The following is a 22,283-nucleotide window of genomic DNA, read 5'->3' on the forward strand; positions in this document are numbered from 1 at the left end:
TTTACATCCACATCCATACATGCATCACATCAATCATTTTAAGCTACCTTTAATCCATTACATTATTTTCGAGCTGCTTCATAAACTGTGACTTATTTTTATTTTTTCGACAGCTAAGTTGCCACACTAAGGTCCCCTGATTCACAGATCTGATATTTCATCATTCAAATCTTTGCTATTTTGAACTGTTCTCATTGAGTGAATGCTTGCTACCTGAATGGTTCACTGGTCTGCTGGTCAAGAGTTCAAATCCCAGCAAAATCAACTTCGCCTTATATCATTCTGAGGTTGGTAAATTGGGTAGTAGTAACACCTGTTTTCAAGACATTTAAAAAAGCAGAAGTGTGGTATCAAGTGCTATATAAATAAGTTTATTGTTATGCCTGTATTTAGTGTAAGGGTTAACACTAGCTCATTACAGACCCACCACCTTCCAGAAAGAAAATAAATAATCAGGTTTATAAGGATGACCATGTAACATAAATTGAGACATTTGACAGTATGCAAAAGTTACTATTAAATGCAAAAATCACAAAACTTACACTGAATCAAAGAGATTTAACACAATTTATTTTGTTTAAATAATCAGCTAGATCATCCAGTGTTTATTTTCATACAATATGTTTTCAGAGCTAGTATCAATGAATGCTGTTTTCATATGAATATAATTAACAAATGAAAATATTTCACCAAATCCCAAAGAAATGCCCCTTTAAAACACAGCAGCTTAACAATCTATTATTACACTGCTATTATGATTACAGATGATTGGCTTACTGAAAGACTATTTCTCATAGCCAGTACACGATACAGTAATTTTACAGTGTGCCGCCTGTCTATCAGCTAATAACTTCAGTACAGTCAATTTAAAAAAAATCCCAAACATGTGCCTAGAAAAGCACCAATTCACTTTGAAAGCAGCAAGCGTTATCCCACCCAGGTAGACGCAAGGACAATAAGTGCTCCTTCCCTATGACGCATACTACTGTATAGATTACCATTTTGTTTTAGTTCAGTTCTTAGAAAAAACTGGCAACAGCAACAGATATATGATGAAAAAGGGTTTGTGTTTTCAGATAAAAGTTATTTTTCTTAAATGTTTCGATACAGTGTTTGCAAAATTCAAAAATATTGAATTAAAATAAGGTGAAACACATGCATCAAAATATTAGTACTCTGAAGAAAAGTTTCACAGAACTACAGAATTCCTCACTTTGGGAATCATTGAAATTTGCAGCAGGTTTAAAGAGTTTTTTTCTAAAATCAAGCGACTTCTTTTTTTGCATATACAAACATTATAATTGCTAATTTACAAGAATCTGCGAAGATACAACCCAGAATAATGTCTGCCTTTAGACCCTATTCTGATATTCTGCGTGTGATTTTCCAGGAGGCAGTGCCCTAACTGACATTTATTCTAGGTTTATTATACGTTTTTTTTACAGGTTCATATATTTACAGCAAAAGTTTATGATTAAAAAAGAAACAATTAGTGTTTGTAACCTCGACCGTGTGGGTCCAAGAAACATAAGGCGAGCTGTTGCGCGTTTTGTTGTCTGTAGTGTATTTTGTACTTTTAAAGTTCGTTTTATCTCCTCGTACCTCCTCTGTCCACAGTGTTTCTTCATCTTTTTATGGCAATTTTAGCTTGCTTGAAAAATAAAAGCTGTTCACAGCATGGCATCAGGTATATACACTGCATTGTTCATTGCACACTCTCCGACTCCGTGAATGAAAGTGAATTGTCATGCTCTGCAAACTGGTTCATGCTAAATAAAAAAATGTTCCTCTGCATAAAACCATGCAGCTAATGTGTGGAAGCAGCAAACGCACACACACTTTTCCAGTGAATCCTCTTGTCCCGTTGACATTTTATCCATTGATGTCTCTTGTAAATACTGGCAGTAAAAGCACAAAACCTTGAGGAAAGAAAATATAAAAATTAGAGGTAGTTCTGTGATTTTTTTTTTTTTAAACAATACATTTTGGGAAAATATCCTAAACTTTTCTGTAAACCATATTATGTGACCCAACACTGACAAAATTTTATTGTGGGAAAGGACTGAAAAAAACCAAGGTTCATCTAGGCAACTGTTACAGGGAGTGAAAATGCTTAACCCCTTGTCCAACGGCAGGCTTTAAAAATAAGTTGATTAAAAAATTAAGCCTTGAAATGAATATGCATTGGGTTGTGGGACTATATTCAAACAGAAAAGCTTAAACATAAAGAGAACCTCTGATGAAACCCAAACCTTAATACTGATACATGTGCAGCTCTGCATACTCTGTCCAGACTGTCTGGTGCCATCCTTGTATTTGCAAAATATCAGTGATAAAACATCCGGGGGGAGGGGTGAGGTATACATTAAAGTGGGGGGAATCTTTAATGAAATCATACTGCGGCGTAGGGAGAGTGAGCGATTGAGGTGGTGGGGATATTTCTGGTTGGAAGGGTCTGATGCCAAAGCAGGAATTCTGAATTTGCCTAACAAACTAGAGAGCAGCTGAGGTGGGCAGGCTTTTTTAGGCTCTGACACCTCTTTGGGTGGGTGGGGGGGGGGGGGGTTGGGCTGTCGAGTTGAGGGCGCTCTTGTTCTTTGCAATGGAGAGGATGGGGAAAATCTGCATCTGGTGCACAGCTTAGGAAACTAGCTGAACAGTGAATGGTTGAGGGCATGTGATGGGTGGGTGTTGGGCTTAATCAGTGCTGAGAGCAGGTGGGATTAAAGATATAAGTATTTCCCTGACTAGACCTGAGGTCTTCCCTTGCAGTTGTGCCTACTCAGTGGCTCACAGGGTTGGAGGAAGGAGCTTGTGTTTGACCTAAGGACAGCGTAACCTTGCTGCCAGTGTTCTTCCCCGTGTGGGTGGGTTCTGGTGCATGTGTTTTCTCACAGAATTTGTAGGCGTAGTACCGAGATTGTACTGTGGCCCTCATCCTCTCGGCCGCCTTCGACACTGTCTGCCACCACATCCTGCTCACATGCCTCCACAACTCGGGGATCAGCAACAAATCCCTGAACTGGATCACCGCCTTCCTCACCGGCAGAAGCCAGAGAGTCTGCCTCCCCCCATTCCGATCCGAAGCCACCACGATCACCTGAGGCATACCCAAAGGATCCTTCCTCAGTACGACCCTTTCCAACATCTACATGGTGCCTCTCGCAAACATCGTCCGAGCGCACCACCTCAACATCATCTCATACGCTGACAACACCCAGCTGATCCTCTCCCTCACCAAGGACCCGGCCACCGCCAAATCCAACCTCCACGAGGGAATGAAGGCCATCGCAGAGTGGATGAAGACCAGCTGCCTGAAACTGAACTCTGACAAGACGGAGGTCCTCATCCTCTGCTCCACCCCCTCCTCATGGGGTGACTCTTGGTGGCCAACCGCCCTGGGAGCTGCACCCACCAACCACGCACGCAACCTGGGGTTCATTCTGGACTCATCGCTCTCAATGACTCAGCAAGTCAATGTCATTGCCTCCCCCAGCTTCAACACCCTCCGCATGCTCCGCAAGATCTACAGATGGATCCCCACCGAAACCAGAAAGACGGTCACCCAAGCCCTCGTCAGCAGCCCGCTGGACTACGGCAACGCCCTCTACGCAGGAACCACAGCCAAACTCCAGAAAAGACTTCTACACATACAAAACGCTCCGCAAGCCTCGTCCTCGGAATCTCCCGCTGCAACCACATCCCCGCCCACCTGAGAGACCTGCACTGGCTTTCAGTCAACAAGAGGATCACCTTCAAGTTCCTCACCCACACGCACAAAGCACTCCACAACACCGGACCAGCATACCTCAAAGAATGACTCACCTTTTACACCCCGAGCCGCCAGCTTCGCTCAGCTGACCTCGCTCTCGACACCGTCCCGCGAATCCGCCGGACGACCACCAGCGGCAGATCCTTCTCCCACCTCGCCGCCAAGACATGGAAAACCCTCCTCACCCATCTGCGACAGACCCAGGACCTTTTTGACCTTCAGAAGACTTCTCAAGACCTGGCTGTTCGATCAGTAGCTGCTTCCTCTTCCCCTCCCTCTAGTGCCATGAGACCCTCACGGGTAAGTAGCGCGCTCTACAAATGTTTTCATTGATTGATTGATTTTAGCTAGTGCTTATTGTTGCCCTTTAAAATAGTTTTGTAAAGCTAACCACGAGTTTTTTCATTACTAAGTATCCAGCTTTTTTCCCTTTAGATTTGTTATTAAAAAGCAATTTTTAAAGTTTGATATTTAATTGTTCATTAAAAATGATACAAGAGTGTGGAGTTAGTGAAACTTGTGCAAGGTCCAGAACAGGAAGATCAGAAAGTATGGTGAGGGCTATATGAGAGAATGAGACAGACAGGAGCAGTGAAGGGTTTGTGAGGACGCAGTTGATCAAATGCAGAAATAGGTGAATGGAGAGGGAAGTAGGAGTGTTGTTCTAGTACTGTTCCACATGACTTCATAGAAAATATTGCATCAAAATGTTTTCATCAATAGTAAAGTACCAAATGTTAAGGTGTGGCACTGGCATGGTTGTTAAAGTACCTAAATCTTTGCAAAAATTAAACATGGTTGGCACCAGATGCCTACACCGCTAAACAATATAACTGTAAAGCAGCATAACCATTATAAAAAAAAATTTCACGTGGTAAAAAGTTTGCTAACATAATGGAACATTGCTTTTCCCCCAAAAATGTCAAGCAAATGTTCGTAATAAAAATTAACATTTCTGAAACGGACACCATCCACATCAATCTTCAAAATAAACTGTCCAGCCCTTGTTTACCTTTTCCTTACTCATCCACAGCTTTTGCCTGCCTTTTCCTCCTGCTTGCTCTATCCTTTTTCCTTTTACTTTTTGCATCCCTTTTTGCGGTATGCTCTTTCTGCTCATCTGGACAGAGTTCCTTCCACTTCTCGCCCACTTATACCTACTACAAGGCTGCTAGTATTAAGCCCGCCTTCTCCTTTGCTTAAAAGAGGACCCGTATTTATGGAAAACAACACACATAAGTACAGCCTTTTTGGCCCGAAACTTCTGTCTGGATCCATCACCAATATGAAGATGACAGCACTAAGTTTGAACTTATCCAGTTGAACAAAGAGTCCTATTGGCTAAGGCAATGCTTGTTGGTAGCAAGCAAAGACAGTGCTGTTGTGGTGCTGAGTGATGATGTCGTTGGGCTGAGTGATGTGGTGGTGCCCCTGAGTGATGTGGTGGTGCCCCTGAGTGATGTGGTGGTGTTCCCAGGGTGATGTGGTGGTGTTCCCAGAGTGATGTTATGGTGTCCCAGAGTGATGTGTTGTGTCCCCGAGTGATGTGGTGGTGTCCCAGAGTGATGTGGTGGCAGGGGTGGGGGAATCCTATCGCCCGACGCCCGAACCATGCTGTTTTTATTGATGGACAAGAAGATTTAATGTCTATTAGTCATACGGTTTGCACATATAATCTTCTACAGCAAGTACATAATCCCACTTAGTCATCTTCCTCACTGTAACGTCACTACATGTTGCTTACTTTAGTTTTGAGGAGAAACATTAGGTCTTTCTCATTCAATAATAATAGAACATATTCTTTTACTAAGATAAAAAGTAATTGTTTTACAAAAGTAAGATTGATGCTTATCTTAACCATGACATGCCTGTCCTCGATGCCCTTATGGCCATCACAAACTATGTTGTCTCTTGTTTGCTTATAATCAGTTTGTGTATTGGCTCGCATTTAGTCGAATTAAAAAGCATACATGTACAATCAATGTTAAATCCTGCGACCTTCAGATTACAGGCTTGGGGCTGTGCAGCAAGCATTCAGCTTACTGAGCAATCAAACGTAGATTTATAGTACTGGAAAGATTGTCCACTTTTGTCGATTCGGGCGTTTGCTGGGAGTGAGGGAGGAACCTTGTGCAACAGAACACACCAAACTGAATCACTCCCAGGCACTTGCAAGCTGAGCAGCACGATCAGGCTTTTTAGATAGCGCCTAACGCTGGTGTCCGGCCTGATATTAGCGCTTCTAGTTTGGCAAAACGGACATCGCTCAGGTGCTGAAGTGAGTTGTATTTTATGGTCCTCTGAGGAGGTCGAGATAAGAAATGTGGTCTCTTTAGCCCCGTCCCTGAATGTCCCTTGCGGTTTATTTTGAACACTGAAGGCCGATTTCCGTCACTTTGTGAACAGCACTTCAAAACACATGCTTTAGTATCAAAGTATAGAGAGCAGGTGCGGCCTCTCCTCGTGCAATGATGTTACTAAGAACAAGCGGGGGCAGGCAAGGCAAAGTGAAGTACTAATGACAGGGTTCACGAGTAGACTCATGAAGTGCTGGAGAAAGCAAATACTTTCACCAGAAAGTTGAGTAAAAACGCCAAACACCTTGCGGCACTTGAAAAGAGGTTTGTCATTTTGTGTATCAGAGTACATCGGATCCATGTAAACAGAGTGAAACAGGTAATATCACAGGGTTAGGCCATCACATGTAACGTCCTTTCGGGTTGTTACATATTAAAGGCGAACATAATTTGGAACCTAACTTATAAAAGAGATCTATCTCTTGTACGATCAATCGTCCAATTACCTGCTCACCTCAGATCCAGACAGGTCTCCAACTCCACCCTCCAACTCCACCCTCCAACTCAAACTCCACCCTCCAACTCCACCCTCCAACTCCACCCTCCAATTCCAACTCCACCCTCCATCACTCAGGGGCACCACCACATCACTCGGGGACACCACCACATCACTCGAGGACACCACCTCATCACTCAGGGACACCACCCAGGGGTGTGGAATTTCCCAAATAATCTACTTGTCCAAGGGACAAAATGCCACTGAGATCTACATGTCCTGTAAAATCCACTTGTCCCACCTACTCCCGTCTCACATCAAACATAAGGGCTCCGGCTGTCTATATTTATCTGTAAAAATCTGTAAAAATGGAAAGCAAGGAGCCTTAATTAAAAAGAAAAAGTTAGTTTGGTTGAAATAAAATATTTGCCTAAGATCACACAATTTAAGCATGGAAGCTATTATTTATCAAGCCAGGACACAAAGAGTATCGAAATAGTTCTAGACTGTCAAGAATTTTGCATCATCACAAATAGCAGATAACTACTGTAAATACACTCTGCACTCAAGCAGGATGTTGCACAATGTCACAACTAATTGCATCCAGTACTTACTTAACTCACTGCTTAAAAAAAAATCATGATCACTAATAAGGAATATCTGTCGCCAACAAGCCACACCTATCCAGAACACAGGACTATCCCAGAGCATGTCACAAATAACGGACATTCATCACAAACATATGATTCAAGAAAGACTGTAGACATACAATGACCAAAAGAATCCTGGACTATGAATAAATATTATAACGTGAACCTGCATTTGCAGAGCTATTTGAGGCACAATTGAAATGCATTGCAGATTTATTCATAGAGGCCCAGCCCCCCTGTTTCACACAAGCACAGTTAGTCAGACTGATCTAGTTGTGTTCATTGGCAGAGCTCTGCATATCTATTTGTATAAAGTAGCACATTTCAAAGGAACACCACCAGATTTGAACTCCTGCCAAGACGTGAAATCAGCATTTTCTCTTCTTCTTTAATGCTAGTGCCCTTCATACCTCCCTCACCACCTCCCGATTCCACTTGCTTCTAATATTCCTGCCCGAGTTATTTCAAGACATGACTGAGCTTGCATATGACCATGAGACTCACTGAAAGTGCAAAAAAAGTCATACTTTTATTAGAAATGCAGTTTAATAGCGCAAACTCTACCTGAACGTATTGGCGCGCTTTAGATGAGCGCCAGTTACATCACTACAAGGACACGTTAATTTATTTCTAAGTGTAGCACTGTTGGCAGCTGCACGAGAAATATATGTGAACTTATGCAGAGCCTGCAGAGGGGACATTATTCTGGCAGGCGCCAATACAATATTAAGGCGAACATTGTAGTCTTCAAAGAGAAAAACAAAGTGGCTGCTAGAGGTACATGAAGGGCCTCCCTGTGACCCGCCTTAGGCATTCTCTGCTACACTTGGATCGCGGCGCGGCTGAAGTTGTTAAATTAAGTAAAACAATGTGTGGGTCACTGTGACAGTTGCTCCCCTTACACTCAGTTAGGCAGCGCCCTTCCGACCACATAAGCACACGCCTGCAGTTAACTTTATGCCAATGTAGATCACGCTCGATATAACTGCATGCTTTTCTTTCCTCACGCCTCCACCTTCACTTACTTTCTCCTTCTGAGGTCTTTAATCTGCTACTTTCTTCCCCCCAGTGCAGCGCTGCCTCACTTTATCGCGCCAGAACATTATGCTGATTAATTGCTCAGCCAAAACACAAGCACCCTGGAGATGGTGAAGTTGAAGAGCCTTTCATGACCTTTTGCGATGGAGGGAGCGTTCTTTAGCAGAAATACTGATTTATAATCCCGGTCACAAAGAGCTTTGCACCTTCAGCATTAGAACAGTGAGGCGGCTACTTTCGCTTTCCAAAGTCAAATGCCATTTTCACCCCCCCCCCCCCTCCCACCCCCCTCCTGCATTCAGTCTGAAGTCCCGGCACTGATGTGCTGCAACTTGCAAGGGAAGTTAAGTGTCCTTATACAATTATGAAAGATGAAATGCAGCGATGCTGCTGAGGCACCGCTGCAGCTTAAAAAAAATGCACACGACGGGCTAAATTAATCCCGAAAAATAGGCACTGGCCAATTGTGCATTTTCTCACACAAATGGGAAAGATATCGCTCATTTGTGAGAGAAATTGCCGAATCAGTATCAGAAGTCTGGTATGAAAGGGACTTTTAATCCACTCGGCATACCAATAGAAATGTGCGCAGTCGGCAAGAGCAGTGATGAGAGCCCACGCTTTCTGCAGCCACAATGACGCTGCATTAGGGATGGTCCGTCAGCAGGCAGACAAAGTTCTATTCCAATATTTCAGTGCAATCTGTATTGAAGCAGGGAATAATAACACTAGCAGTGCCATGGCGGGCGCTTTGGCAGTGCTATAATTTTACCTAAAATGTAATGGTTTCGCTTGCGGCGGTCCCGAAGTTTAACTGCTTGCTGAGAGTAATGACGTTTCACTCCCCAACCAATCACTGGATAGAGACCAGTGAAGTCATGGGCTGCTAGCCAATCAGAGGGCTCCAAAGGCCCCAAAGGCTCTCTGCAAGCTTTTATGATTGGCTGTGAGCCCTAGAGGGCCCACAGCCTATTTTATTTACGTGATTTAATGTCTACTTGTCCGTCGGACAAAATAGACATTAAATCTTCTTGTCCATCAATAAAAACAACATGGTTCGGGCGTCGAGCGATAGGATTCCCCCACCCCTGATCACTAGACTTTCACGCTGCAAGACAGTGATAACGACCATGCCGGATATAAAACAAGAAGGCGTGCGTATGTTACGAGCGAGGCCTGGAACGCAGGCGAGAGAGGCGGGCTCTGCTTTGATAGGCAGGAAAGTTCCTTGGAGCCTACGAGGTTCCGGGAGATGCCCCGCCTCTGTGCCAGGCTCGCGGTGACGTAGCTCGTTCGGAGCGCGACACCTTGGAGGCAGAGGGGTGTGGGTAGCGGAGAGCCCAGAAGAAAGCAGGGATTCCGGGAGTGCTGGAGTTCCCAGGAGAGAGGAGGCAAGGCATAACGGTGCAAGCGAGGAAGGTCCTCCAACTCCCAGAAGGTCCCGTGGACAGGGTCGCGACGTTCCAGGAAAAGGGAAGGAGAATTCCAAATAAGGAGGAGAGGAGAGAAATCCGGTGACGCTACGGAGTGATGGAGCCAGCGAGAAAAGAGCCCGGTGAGTGGGGGGGTGGTGTGCGCGTGTGTGGGTGTAGCTGTTTGTGTGTGTGTGTGTATGTGTGTAGCTGTGCGTGTGTATGTGTGTGGCTGAGTGTCTGTGTGTGTGGCTGTGTGTGTGTGTGTGGCTGTGTGCGTGCGTGCATGCGCGATTTCGAGAGGCTGACTTGCTGTGGGACTGGGACAGGAGATGTGCACGGCGCGTGGCTCTACGTGCGCGTTCACACGATGAAATCGCTGACGGCCCTGCGCGTGCCAATCCCCTGTCCCACATTCCCAGCAAGTGGATAACAATAGGTCTTTTGCTTGACAGCAGCGCTTCGCGCTGCTTACACCAGCTCGACCTAAAAAGACCATCAAGGGAATATTTAGATTTGAGCAAGACTCCACCAAGAGAAGAGGTGAGCAATGAAACACTAGGGCACCAAACGTTTACCATTTTTCATCAACAAAATCAGAAAAATCTGGGAAGGCATTCAAATAGCAAAGTAACTACTGAGATATCCAAAGCAGAGCTTGACAAAAAAATAGCAAACTACCTTTATGTTCGGTCTCAAACCAAAAGTTACTACCAATAGCACCCCGAGAGTGCTCCTGCAACAACTCTCTCACTTACTTACCACCATCCAAAATCATAAACATGTGCACAGACATTTTTATTTAGTTCACATCTTATTTGGGTTTGTCTTTAGTGCTCAAACCATTATTTAACCACTTCCGTGCTGCGGGTCTACTCATAACTTCAGTCAAAATGTAGCCCTTTAAATTAGGACTCTTTCCAACGATACTAAAAGTACTAATCGGGCCAGATTTATAAATGTAAATTACAATTCTAAGTAAATTTACACTTTGTAGTAAGATTACCACTTTCGATATTCAGCAACTCCTAGTGTAAACCTAATACAAAAGTGTAAGTTGTATTTCTAAGCCACCAGAATAAAGCAACTGGCTTACTTGTGCATGACGTCCCTCCCTAAACTTCTCACTGAGCCTTACGAAAACCCTCTTACTGTTCCTAATCCCAGCTCCCTTAGCAGTAGGTCTGCTCCTTTTCCCATTGACTCCCTTTTGTCCCTCCCACATTTAAAACAAAAATCTACAATTACATGTGCATAGACTTCGCAGTTGGTGCAGAGAACACTGGTCACATCAGTATAGGCAAAACTTACATTTTGAAGTAATTTTTGTAGTACTGTAAAGTGCAGCTTGAGAATCAGGCTATTCATGTCTTTGCGGTATAGCAGTCAGATGGAAGAAATGCTTGCAATTTAATACAAGAAAACCTAAATAATGCTACTGACATTGATGCCCTTTTGGCTCCAGCAAGTATGATCCAAACTATGAATCCTTCGTACTTTGTCCTTGTAGAGTCCATAAATGGCGGTGAAAGCGATAAACAGGAAGCCTGGTCCCCAATGTGTATTTACACAAGTAATGCATATACCAGCTTACTTACTATCCTTTTTTTTAATAAAGCTACATATTATACCTACTGCACATTAATACTTTAGCCAACTACAAGGCAGACAATACCAGTCTTTTTCAACCTTCCAAGACAGAATACATTAGTAATTCTCTGTTGTACACCGCTGTGGGTGACAGACCTCACTTCTCAATGTCACAAATGCCTTCTTCGTTCGATTTCTAAACATGAGGGGAAAGGCTGCTGGCAGAAGAAGTTGCATTACAGTAATTTTACTTTATCCATTTATTTCACAAGAATCTGCTCAGTTAGCTGCATACACTTTGGAAATGGAAACAATATTGTTCTCTTAAGAAAACGGGCAATATATAAATGACTGAAGGACTCACCTCTGAATGGGTCACTGTTATGAATAACTTTTCTTCTCAACATGCCGGACTTCTTTCTTTGTCTTCAGCTTGTAACCTTCTCCCTGTTATGAAAGAAAGACTTCATTAATCCATCAAATAACACATCAAGTACAGATGCAGAAGCACAGTCAAATAGCAACAATGCATTTCAAAGGAACACCACAAAAAGTGCTGTCTCCATGAAAGCAGGGCTATGAGAAAATCCTAAGTAATGTCCTTTGAAATTTGCAAAATAAATATTATTTCTACAAAACAAACGGTTAGTACAAACATAAATGAAAAACAGCATTGTTAGTTAAAGCAAAGCCAACACCTGAAGATTAAAATAGACTGTCAGGGCACCATGGTTGAAATGTAAATTAACAAAGTGGTAAAATACTCCAGATTTTCATGGATGAAGGATTTAAATTAAGAAGTTGGAATGTACTCTTCTGTGAATGAAGAATTGTATTGAACTATCTCATGAAGATAGAATATCCCTTGCGGGATGCCATCTGAACTCCAAGTGAGGTTACCAATTCTCTGTATTATCTAAAATATGTTGCATTATCTCCGCAATATGCACCCCTCCTAAGAGGAACCGCGAACTATTTAAAAAAGCACAGAGGTAAAGGTCTGACCACATAATTACAACTCACTGGAAGATGAAAAATGCTAAAAGTATCCAAAAACCACCCATTACTGTGTAGTTGTCAAGCACGGGAATAAATGCAGAAAAGGCATTGCTCGTGATCTTCACATCTTTATGCTGGATCATTCCTTAACTCTTAGTTCCAATTCGGCCAAATTAAAGTTATGAGTAAAGCACAAAATTGTATAATTTCAAAATGGCTGCTGCATTGTGTTCCTCGGACGAATCAATTCAAATTATGTCACACAATATCAAAGACATTTTGAAAGTGTAAAAAAAAAATCTGTTTTTCTATACTTTAACATGGCCAGTCGGACATAGGCAACGCTGACTGTGGCACCTGCTCAACATTAGCAAAGCAAGGCTGATTGGCTTTGTCGGCGCTTGTTTTTCCATGTATACCTCACCCTAGAATGTACTCTTTTAATCAATGTACCAGATAGAAATGTGAGCCTTAGTAACTGCAGACAAGTGGAAATGAAGAAAGAGCAAGGGGAGAATACATTTCTCCAAGAGTACCCTAAGTACTTATTCTATTTGTTTCTTGTTGTAGCTCTTGGTTACGGTTTCTTCCAACGTTCCCCCTTCGCCGAGATGTGTATTCTATTACCTTTGTTTTCTATACACCTCCATCTGTATCATCTTGTTTTATGTATCTCATTTAGAGGTAATACCACCTCTGGGGAATGGGGGTGCACTTTCCTAATGTTCATGAGAGTTACACAATCACCATTCACTTGGAACACAGAACAGTCTAAAATATTCACACAACCAAACTGAAAAACACCTTTGCCTCTATCATATCCACCACATTCGAAGATAACCTCCTGCTCTCAACAATCATGAAAAGCCTCCCTAGAAAGGCGCAAACAACTGTGCAGTTTGATCAAAGCCTTTTTCAAACTGGAATATCCAGTCACTAAATCCAGAAATCTAGTGAAGCACTAATAAAAAGCCAATTTCGACTTAGGCGACCTAACCAACTACTGGCCATTTATGCACCTACACTTCTTCAGATAAAACAGTAGGAATGTAACTACAAAAGAGAGTTGCCCTTCTCTACTACTACTATCAATGAGGTGTTTAACTGTGCTCCAACAGCAAGACATGAATATCCAAACTGTTGACAATTTCTTTCTCATAACACACAACAGGAGCTGTTGCCTTGTGGTTTGCAGTCTTCATCGCTATAACCATCCATTACACCTTACTCAACATCTGGCTGTCAGGCATTGATTTAACTGACTACTTACGAAGTGGTTCTCCCCAGTCCTCTCCAATCAGCATGAACTAGATTAGATGCAACCTGCTGATGATCTGCGTGACGGTCAGGGACCTGCCACCTATCCCTCTTTTCATCGGCAGCGTTAAGGCTTGACACATAACCTGATGGAGTCACTCTTGGCCAAGCATAAAATCATGACCCAACTCACAGTCAGTGCAAAATTAGTGCTCTTCATTGAAGGTGGTTTCTTCTTCATGAAGCAATTTTAAAGAGAGACATAAGCCACATAGTAGCAACTATCCCTTCTATGAAAAATGAAACCTGACCCTGCCATATCAGACTATAGAACCACCAGAAAAGTATTTATTCTCCCCCTACTGGATGACGGCATTGGTCTACATGTCTGAGTTGCTGATACTGATCTAGTGGCCTGGATGAAACCACCCTACACTGAATCAGATTTAAGAACCACCATTCAACCCTGGGTTGAATCTGCCTCCCAGTGCCAGCGAGCAACATCTAGGCGCACCTGACACCTCTCTGGTTTTCGAGATGCTGTTATCTGACTCATGAAAAATATCAAGAAATATGTCCACCTCTGTCTAACCCTGACGGAAATTCACTGGCTACCATGTACACGTTTGTATTATGAGCACAATCTGCTGCCTCACTTAAAAAATAGTAATAAACAACAATCTACGCTGAAAACATCATCCTCTCATGAGATTGCCACATTGGCAACGAAGTGCAAAAAAGACCAAAAAAAACAGGAAACAAGTCTTCTCGAGTGACGCACCAAAGGTGGGGAATGACATCCCAATACAGATGAGACTTGTTCTCCTCTTTAAAATGAAGCTGAAACAAACTCGCCTCTACCATCAATATTGAACCTTAATCTTCTTGTAGCATCAAAGTCCAAGTACAAGAGGTCCCTCCCCACCTGTCCACTATCCTGAATCTTCACATCCATGCTACTCACACAGCACTCCTTTGCTTGCAAACTCGCCTGTAGTATGTAAAAATCTACAAGGGTGTAGTGCATGCCACAGTAATGCCTCCACGTCTAAGCAGTTAAGTCAAACATGTAGACAATCAGAGCCCAAAAATGTGGTGTAGGGAGGCAATAATTTAGTTGTAAGAAATAACTTGTTGTTTTCTCCTGCCATTTGGTCTACAGTCCTTGCAACATCAAATACCATTGAAGAAGCAAAGGCAAGAGAGAACAGGGCAGTGTTGTAATAACTTTGGGGTGGGAACACCTGTTGATATATATACAAACTAATCATCTTGAAATTAATGGTTCTTACAGCCACAGACGGCCAGAGAAGTAAAATCAGACATCTTTTTCATTAAAAAAAAAAAAGGTTGGGTATACAGAAAAGGTGAATTCCACCTTTTTAGCATTGGCATGTCTACGAGCCACTGGTGTAACGAAAGTTGAGGGGGCCCCCCTGCAATGTACACAGAAGGGGCCCCGCTCCAGATTTAGTCTGGAACTCTCAAGTTTGAGTGCAGTGCTGAGGAGGCCCCCGCGCTGCGGGGAATGCGGGGAACTGTGTTACGCCACTGCGACGAGTCATGAACAAAGCTACACTGGCATCCCAAAGAACACTAAAAATTAAACTCTTCATAAGATTGCAGTATAACCTTGGACTGCTTTTCTTGTAGGCAGAAAGTAAAACAAACGCATATTAGTCTCACTCTAGTCAGTTTACCCGAGTAGGATAATGAGATAAGCTACCTACTGCAAAATCTTTTACAAGCCCAAAGCTTTCTCTAAGGTACCTTATAAATTGCCAAAGTTAACAGCAGAAGCAGTGGCTTTCCGATAACATCTTTACTGAGCACTCATATTGGAATGGCATTTGGCATAGCTTATCATTGTTTTTAGCACTCTACGATGGCCAACCTGTTTCTTCTAATCATGACGGCTAACTTGGAACTTTAAAACAACAATACACTATCTATAATAGTACTGCAAGATGGCTGTCTGCTACAAGGTTTAATTTTTTTATTGCAAGCATATGCCTTCCATGTTTAGTTTGCAGCATGTGTCCTTTTTATACTTGTATTCTTTAAATCTACCTTGCATGTGCTTGTTCAGTTTGTGTGTCTGTTTTGTATTGGATTGATGTGTGAATGCAAAACTGAATCATTGGGTGTATGGATGGATGAGTGCAGGATGAGTTGCAGTTGCATGTTTGATTAATTATTGAGTACCTAAACTCATCAGTAACTGAAAAGTCACTGCTAGATATAAGCCAGATCTATTGGCATTGACGATGCTTATTTATGAGTGTTGCTATATTCGTTTATGGCATCGTGTTTTTGTGCTACACTGTTGCGTTGGTTTTTGTACAGTGTTTTTGATTGTGTTTTTGTGTTCTTGTTTTGAGATATTGTGCTGTATATTATTCTGATGACTGTGATATGTCTGGGGATCTTGTTTGTGCTGCTGTGTTTTTGTGTTTCATTCTTGCATCGAGTTGGTGTGCTGTACTGAGATTACTCTGCTGTGTTCTATCTTGATTACTTTGCTGTGGTGTGCTCTGTAATGCTGTGCTGCTATTTTGCTTTGTGTGGTGCTCTTTAGTTACTTCACAGCAGGCTTCTCGAGCGAATAGCTTGTGAGCTACTGGTAGTTCTCCGTCTACCTGTGAGTAGCTCTCCTGTGTGCAGTCTAGTTTACTAAATTAGAAGCTGTTGTTTGGTTGAATTAAAATATGGATACCAAAATTGAAAAATGTGTATTTGATATGAAAACGTGTGTATTTTCGGAACCCATAATTTGCATAATCTATTTAAAACTCATATCTGAATGATAAATCATGCAGCCTTAAAAGACTGTGCCTTTAAAATTGCATTTTTCTTTGCTATTTAATAGAAGAAAAAAAAGATAGCGTTCAGTAATGGGAAAATATATAAGGGTAGAAGCAATGAATGAGGATTCCTATGCCTCTTTGTGGTACACCCTGGCAAATGAAGCAATCTAGCAATATAATGCAAGCCTCATTTCAAGCAGCACCTTTGTAGTTTAAACACAGCTTCACGTTGCGGGCGCTTTAACCTGCCAGGCTCATGACACTGCAAACTTTTAGCATGAGGAAACTTCCACTACAGAAAAAACTCGGCAAGCACATTCTGATCACTTCAGCTCACACCTTTACCGTTTCGCCACCTTTCCTCTCATGTGGGATGACAACACGTCTCACTACTTTTCGAATCACCTGTGAGAAACAATGTGTGAAAAAAATCTTTTCAAAGCATAGTGGCTAACGTGAGACACGCTCAAAACCCAATGAAACACTGCACGCGGTTTACTTTTCTCTTGACGAGGTTGCCATCTTCGTCCGTGAACTGCTCTTCGGTAACCGTTTCACCAGGAATGTTTCTCGCTTCCTCGCCCTACGGATGTGACATCATTAGCAGAGGGCAACTTCCTTGCGGGATAACAGTCAATGGTTTCCTTTTCATGTCACTGCACACAGCACACACATGCTACCTGCCATGCACAGTCAAGGGATGAGGGTCACACGGGTACTTCTGAAGTGAGCATTCAAAGGTAAATATGATAATTATAAAAAAAACAGATGCTTTCAGTGCACCATGCGATTACAGGTACTTGATACAGAAATATTACGTGAACCAAGACAATGTGCTATTTGCACAGCCGATGATGGATAGTTTAACGTTATCATAATGGCTTCACTTTTCCCTACCCCAAAAACATGCTAGGCTATAATACTTCCTCAAAGTAACGCATACGTAGGAAGGTCAAATATGATGAAACTATAACAATAAGTTCGTCGATTACTTTCAGCTTCGTTTTGTTTGGGCCAATGTTGCATCCTGTATATCTATATATTTTTTTAAACAACAAAAAACAATATGAGGAAATGGAAGAATGCCATGATATCTGGTGACCGTTAAAATGCATTTACTGGCTAACTGAACTTTATTTAACATGACTGTTAAATTTACCATTTAAACCACAAGTAGCAGGGATACCAGAGTTGGTATGCCTGTCCCCCTGGGCACCGATATGTGCTGGGTGTCCTGCTCTGGATTATTCAATGCAACATCATATATCCAATATTTAACAAATAATGCCTCTTCTCAATGAAGGTGATATCATGCTTTCAATTTATTTCATATCTGATCCAATGCATTTCGGCAGTTTATACTGCCTTCATCAGGGAAATGGTTTCTACAAAAATCAAAGCATAAACGATAATCAGCATCAACAGTTTCATTAAATTCATGATTATGTCGTTAACAATGTAAAACGTTTTGCTCAATACATTTATTCAATACATTTTTTGGGGCCTTTTCACTTATGCCAAAGTTCTATTAGTGCGCTAGAGATACAGGTGGTTAATGATGCAAATTTCACTTTCTCAATGAGTTATAGGTTTATCTCGCGTGTGACTATGGGCGGGTTTGTTGTTAGTGAGGGTTAAGCCCTGTTGAACAAGTTTAACACTCAGCGTGCGCTCGATAACGTTTTTTAAGTAAAACTCCCCATGGTAGGGGCTGTTGAGCTAAACAAACAAGTAAATAGTTCGCTTTCATGCTACGCCTGGCTGTTTTCTCGCGCTTACCTTCGCTTGTGTGGTGCGCTGCCCTGCGGCTCACTCGCGGGTTCGTTTCTCTTCCGGTTGGAGTACTCGGAAGTTTGCGCATGCGCACTTATGGTACCTTAGCGGTTTTGTTTTTTTGTTGTTTATGGTGCAACTTTATCGGCAATACGATATTGAAGGAGATCTGCCAAGGAGCTCGCTCCCAATACGATTTAAAGGGACATGAACCTGATGTCCTACTATTTCACGCAATGCTACAATTATGAAAAATACCATACAGTGTTATAAAGATAACCGATAAATGAATTTTACAGGTAACATAGAAATTCGGTTCTTTCATTTAAACCCCCCGGTTTCAAGCTACACAATTTATAAATCCAGTAGTTTTCTTGTTTAAGGAGGCTGGTTTTGTTAGCTGGTCCTTCTTTTTTTGGTAGAATTTCCAACACACAGACTCGTAGCTGGCTCACATTATGCTGTTTTTGTGTGAAATGTTCTGCTAAGCTGGTCTTGGATGATTTCAGTCTGATGGTACTTTTGTGTTCGTTCGTGCGTATTTTGAGTTTCCTTTCTGTGTGGCCAACGTAAACATCACCACACGGGCACTTTATTATGTAAATCAAATTGGTTGAATCACAGGTAGCGTTTACTTTTAATGAAATGGAGTGACCCTTTTGGGGGTGAGTTATGGTGGGTCCTTTCATGATATTATGACATGTGTTGCAATTATGGCATGGTAATGTGCCTCGAAATGGAGGGTTTTTTTCTTCAAGTTTTGGTTTAAGAAAGTCAGCTAAGTTTTTAGAACGAGTGTACGCAAATATAGGTTCTTCCAAAAAGATTCCACCAAAATCAGGTTCCAATCTTAACATTGCCCAATGTTTCTTGATGATGCGTTTAAACTGCGTACTCACTGTGGAGTATTTGCTTACACATGTGATGCGATTACTGGAAATCATCCAAGACCAGCTTAGCAGAACATTTCACACAAAAACAGCATAATGTGAGCCAGCTACGAGTCTGTGTGTTGGAAATTCTACCAAAAAAAGAAGGACCAGCTAACAAAACCAGCCTCCTTAAACAAGAAAACTACTGGATTTATAAATTGTGTAGCTTGAAACCGGGGGGTTTAAATGAAAGAACCGAATTTCTATGTTACCTGTAAAATTCATTTATCGGTTATCTTTATAACACTGTATGGTATTTTTCATAATTGTAGCATTGCGTGAAATAGTAGGACATCAGGTTCATGTCCCTTTAAATCGTATTGGGAGCGAGCTCCTTGGCAGATCTCCTTCAATATCGTATTGCCGATAAAGTTGCACCATAAACAACAAAAAAACAAAACCGCTAAGGTACCATAAGTGCGCATGCGCAAACTTCCGAGTACTCCAACCGGAAGAGAAACGAACCCGCGAGTGAGCCGCAGGGCAGCGCGCCACACAAGCGAAGGTAAGCGCGAGAAAACAGCCAGGCGTAGCATGAAAGCGAACTATTTACTTGTTTGTTTAGCTCAACAGCCCCTACCATGGGGAGTTTTACTTAAAAAACGTTATCGAGCGCACGCTGAGTGTTAAACTTGTTCAACAGGGCTTAACCCTCACTAACAACAAACCCGCCCATAGTCACACGCGAGATAAACCTATAACTCATTGAGAAAGTGAAATTTGCATCATTAACCACCTGTATCTCTAGCGCACTAATAGAACTTTGGCATAAGTGAAAAGGCCCCAAAAAATGTATTGAATAAATGTATTGAGCAAAACGTTTTACATTGTTAACGACATAATCATGAATTTAATGAAACTGTTGATGCTGATTATCGTTTATGCTTTGATTTTTGTAGAAACCATTTCCCTGATGAAGGCAGTATAAACTGCCGAAATGCATTGGATCAGATATGAAATAAATTGAAAGCATGATATCACCTTCATTGAGAAGAGGCATTATTTGTTAAATATTGGATATATGATGTTGCATTGAATAATCCAGAGCAGGACACCAAGCACATATCGGTGCCCAGGGGGACAGGCATACCAACTCTGGTATCCCTGCTACTTGTGGTTTATTACTTCATCGCCCCAGACGGGGGACGAACCCTGGAGGCACGTAAAAAACAGTGAAACATTTGAGTAACAGCGGTGCACGGTTCTAACCTTAAAAAATTTACCATTTAGCCATGTATGATGTTTCTTCTTTGAATATTGGATTTACCGATAACGTTATTTGGTGCTACCTGCTACGTTTCAAAAAGGTACACACCCATAAACCAGCAAGAGATATAAATGCATTCTATGATCATTCGCGGACTAAGAATGAACAATAAACAGTCTTCGCGGCTGTAAAACCTAGCGCCTAGGTTCTTGCAGGGGTTTGAAGGCTCTGTTTTTTTTGCTAGATTCATTAAATGATTTGTGTTAATAAGGTTTTTGAAGTTTCAAGAGAAAGCGCCTTATTGATCGGTTTAACCAGTGCAGCTGGTGTTTGAGAACGGTTGTCTTCAAGGCACCTAATTGGTGTAGGGTTCATGTGATGTGCTACCAATACACTCTGCAAGGCTGACTCCTGGGTTGCATGCCAGCTGCAGGCAGAATCACGGGCCGATGTACATAGAGCAAACTGCAGTAACCAAGTCGGGAGAGGGCGACTGTTTAGAAGTGATAACGACAAAGGTTGCGCCACAATTTTAAGGAAAACGGCGCTGCTTAATCAGAAGGAAAAGTACTATTTTTTTGTTGCATTTTTATATAGCTGCAAGCTCGACCCGAAGGTATTGGAGCGCTTTACATGAGCACCAGTTACGTTACACAAGGACACATTCATTTTTTGGTAGGCGCGGGGAGGTGAAATGATTTGCCCTGAATCACAGGATACTGAGCCGAGGTTCGAGCCCGTTTCCCTAGCTCCAAAGTCGGCAGCTCTGACCGTAAGGCTACATCCTCTCTCAAGTAAAGACGGCAGCACAATCAAGTAGTCTACTTTTCTTAATCAGAGGTTCACTTTTTACAGTGTTGACGGTTTTGAAACCCATCCCAAGCCCAAAGACGCTCAAGTATAAGCCAAAATTCAACCCAACGAAGACCAGTGTCAGCCCAACGTCAAAACGCTCACTTTTGGCAAAAGTAGTCTTCAGAAGACATTTTAAGGATGTATTTAAATTCTATTCAATATATAGATAGTGGGAGGAGGTTAACTGGGCACCTGTTTTAATAAATACTAATTTTCAAGACCACTCAAGGCACCAATACCTGAACACGATTGTGAATTTTGCAACTATACACATCATGACAACAGACCGAGATTTTGTTTCTGTCATTGGATGACTATTGGAAGCTATTGGCGCAATATATGAATATCTTCGCTGATGTACCTTGTGGGTTGGAATTAGCACCACATTTGAAATATATTAGGACAAGTGACATTAGAGCCTTGAAAAAGTTGCGGGTTAATATTCCCACTGTGGCGACGAATTACGTGTTGGCTGGCTATTAACTTGTACGAATAAAAGAAAAAAAAGGAAAAGAATAAAATAAACAAAGAACCTCATCACTATGTTTGCTTTGTGATTACGTGGACCTACCTATGCTACTGCTGTTATTTGTTTAGGAAACAGAGTAACAAGTGCTGGGGATGGCAATTTTTATGTCCTTGTAGCTTAGGCCACGAGTTTTGGGGAGGCCGGTGGTTCTCTCCCCCCTACAGCACAATTGAATTGATATAGTTCTTTTGAGATATTGGTGAAATCAACCTTGTAGCACCAGTTTCCCTCACATTATACCACCTACCATTTGTTATTAATTTTCAAGACCAGTCACCACTTTGACTTTTCATCTTGTAGTTCTGTCACCACACAACCAAACCTGAACCTGGCATTCATGAATTACCTCTACAAAAACAATTATAAACCACTTATGTCTATGGATAGGAATTTCAATGCTATCTGAACAATGTGGCTCCAAAAAAGAATACTGGAAAGGTTATGCAAAATTAACACAACACAATGACTTACATATTAAGAAACATCCGCTCGGATTAAAGTAATTGCAACACAACTTCTTTGGCACTGCTTAACATTCTATGTACTTGTCTGAAGATATTCAACAAACCAACAAAAAACTCCTTCACAATGACAGTACGGGACAACAGCAAAAATGAACATCGCAGTAGACAAATCTGAAACACAGTTTTTGTGCAAAACAAGTGTATG

General features: G+C 41.9%; 1 protein-coding gene across 32 annotated transcripts in view; it reads right to left on the reverse strand.

Moving 5' to 3' along the window:
* Positions 1 to 548: 548 nt before the first annotated feature.
* The window catches only part of ANK3 (ankyrin 3), a 1,924,186-nt gene continuing 1,902,451 nt past the window's right edge, over positions 549 to 22,283 (reverse strand). For 23 of the 32 annotated variants that reach the window (XM_078642664.1, XM_078642668.1, XM_078642661.1 and 20 more), the window contains 4 exons: positions 16,818 to 16,901; positions 16,658 to 16,723; positions 11,620 to 11,702; positions 549 to 1,919 (listed from right to left, as the gene is read on the reverse strand). In XM_078642664.1, the coding sequence (XP_078498790.1) occupies positions 11,637 to 11,702; positions 16,658 to 16,723; positions 16,818 to 16,901 (216 nt within the window). In that variant the 3' untranslated portion in view covers positions 549 to 1,919; positions 11,620 to 11,636. The remainder of the gene's footprint in view (positions 1,920 to 11,619; positions 11,703 to 16,657; positions 16,724 to 16,817; positions 16,902 to 22,283) is intronic. The other 9 variants (XM_078642672.1, XM_078642674.1, XM_078642671.1 and 6 more) reach the window with 3 other exon arrangements.

Source organism: Lissotriton helveticus, chromosome 5_1 (genome assembly GCF_964261635.1).
Source record: "Lissotriton helveticus chromosome 5_1, aLisHel1.1, whole genome shotgun sequence".
Classification (NCBI taxonomy): domain Eukaryota; kingdom Metazoa; phylum Chordata; class Amphibia; order Caudata; family Salamandridae; genus Lissotriton; species Lissotriton helveticus.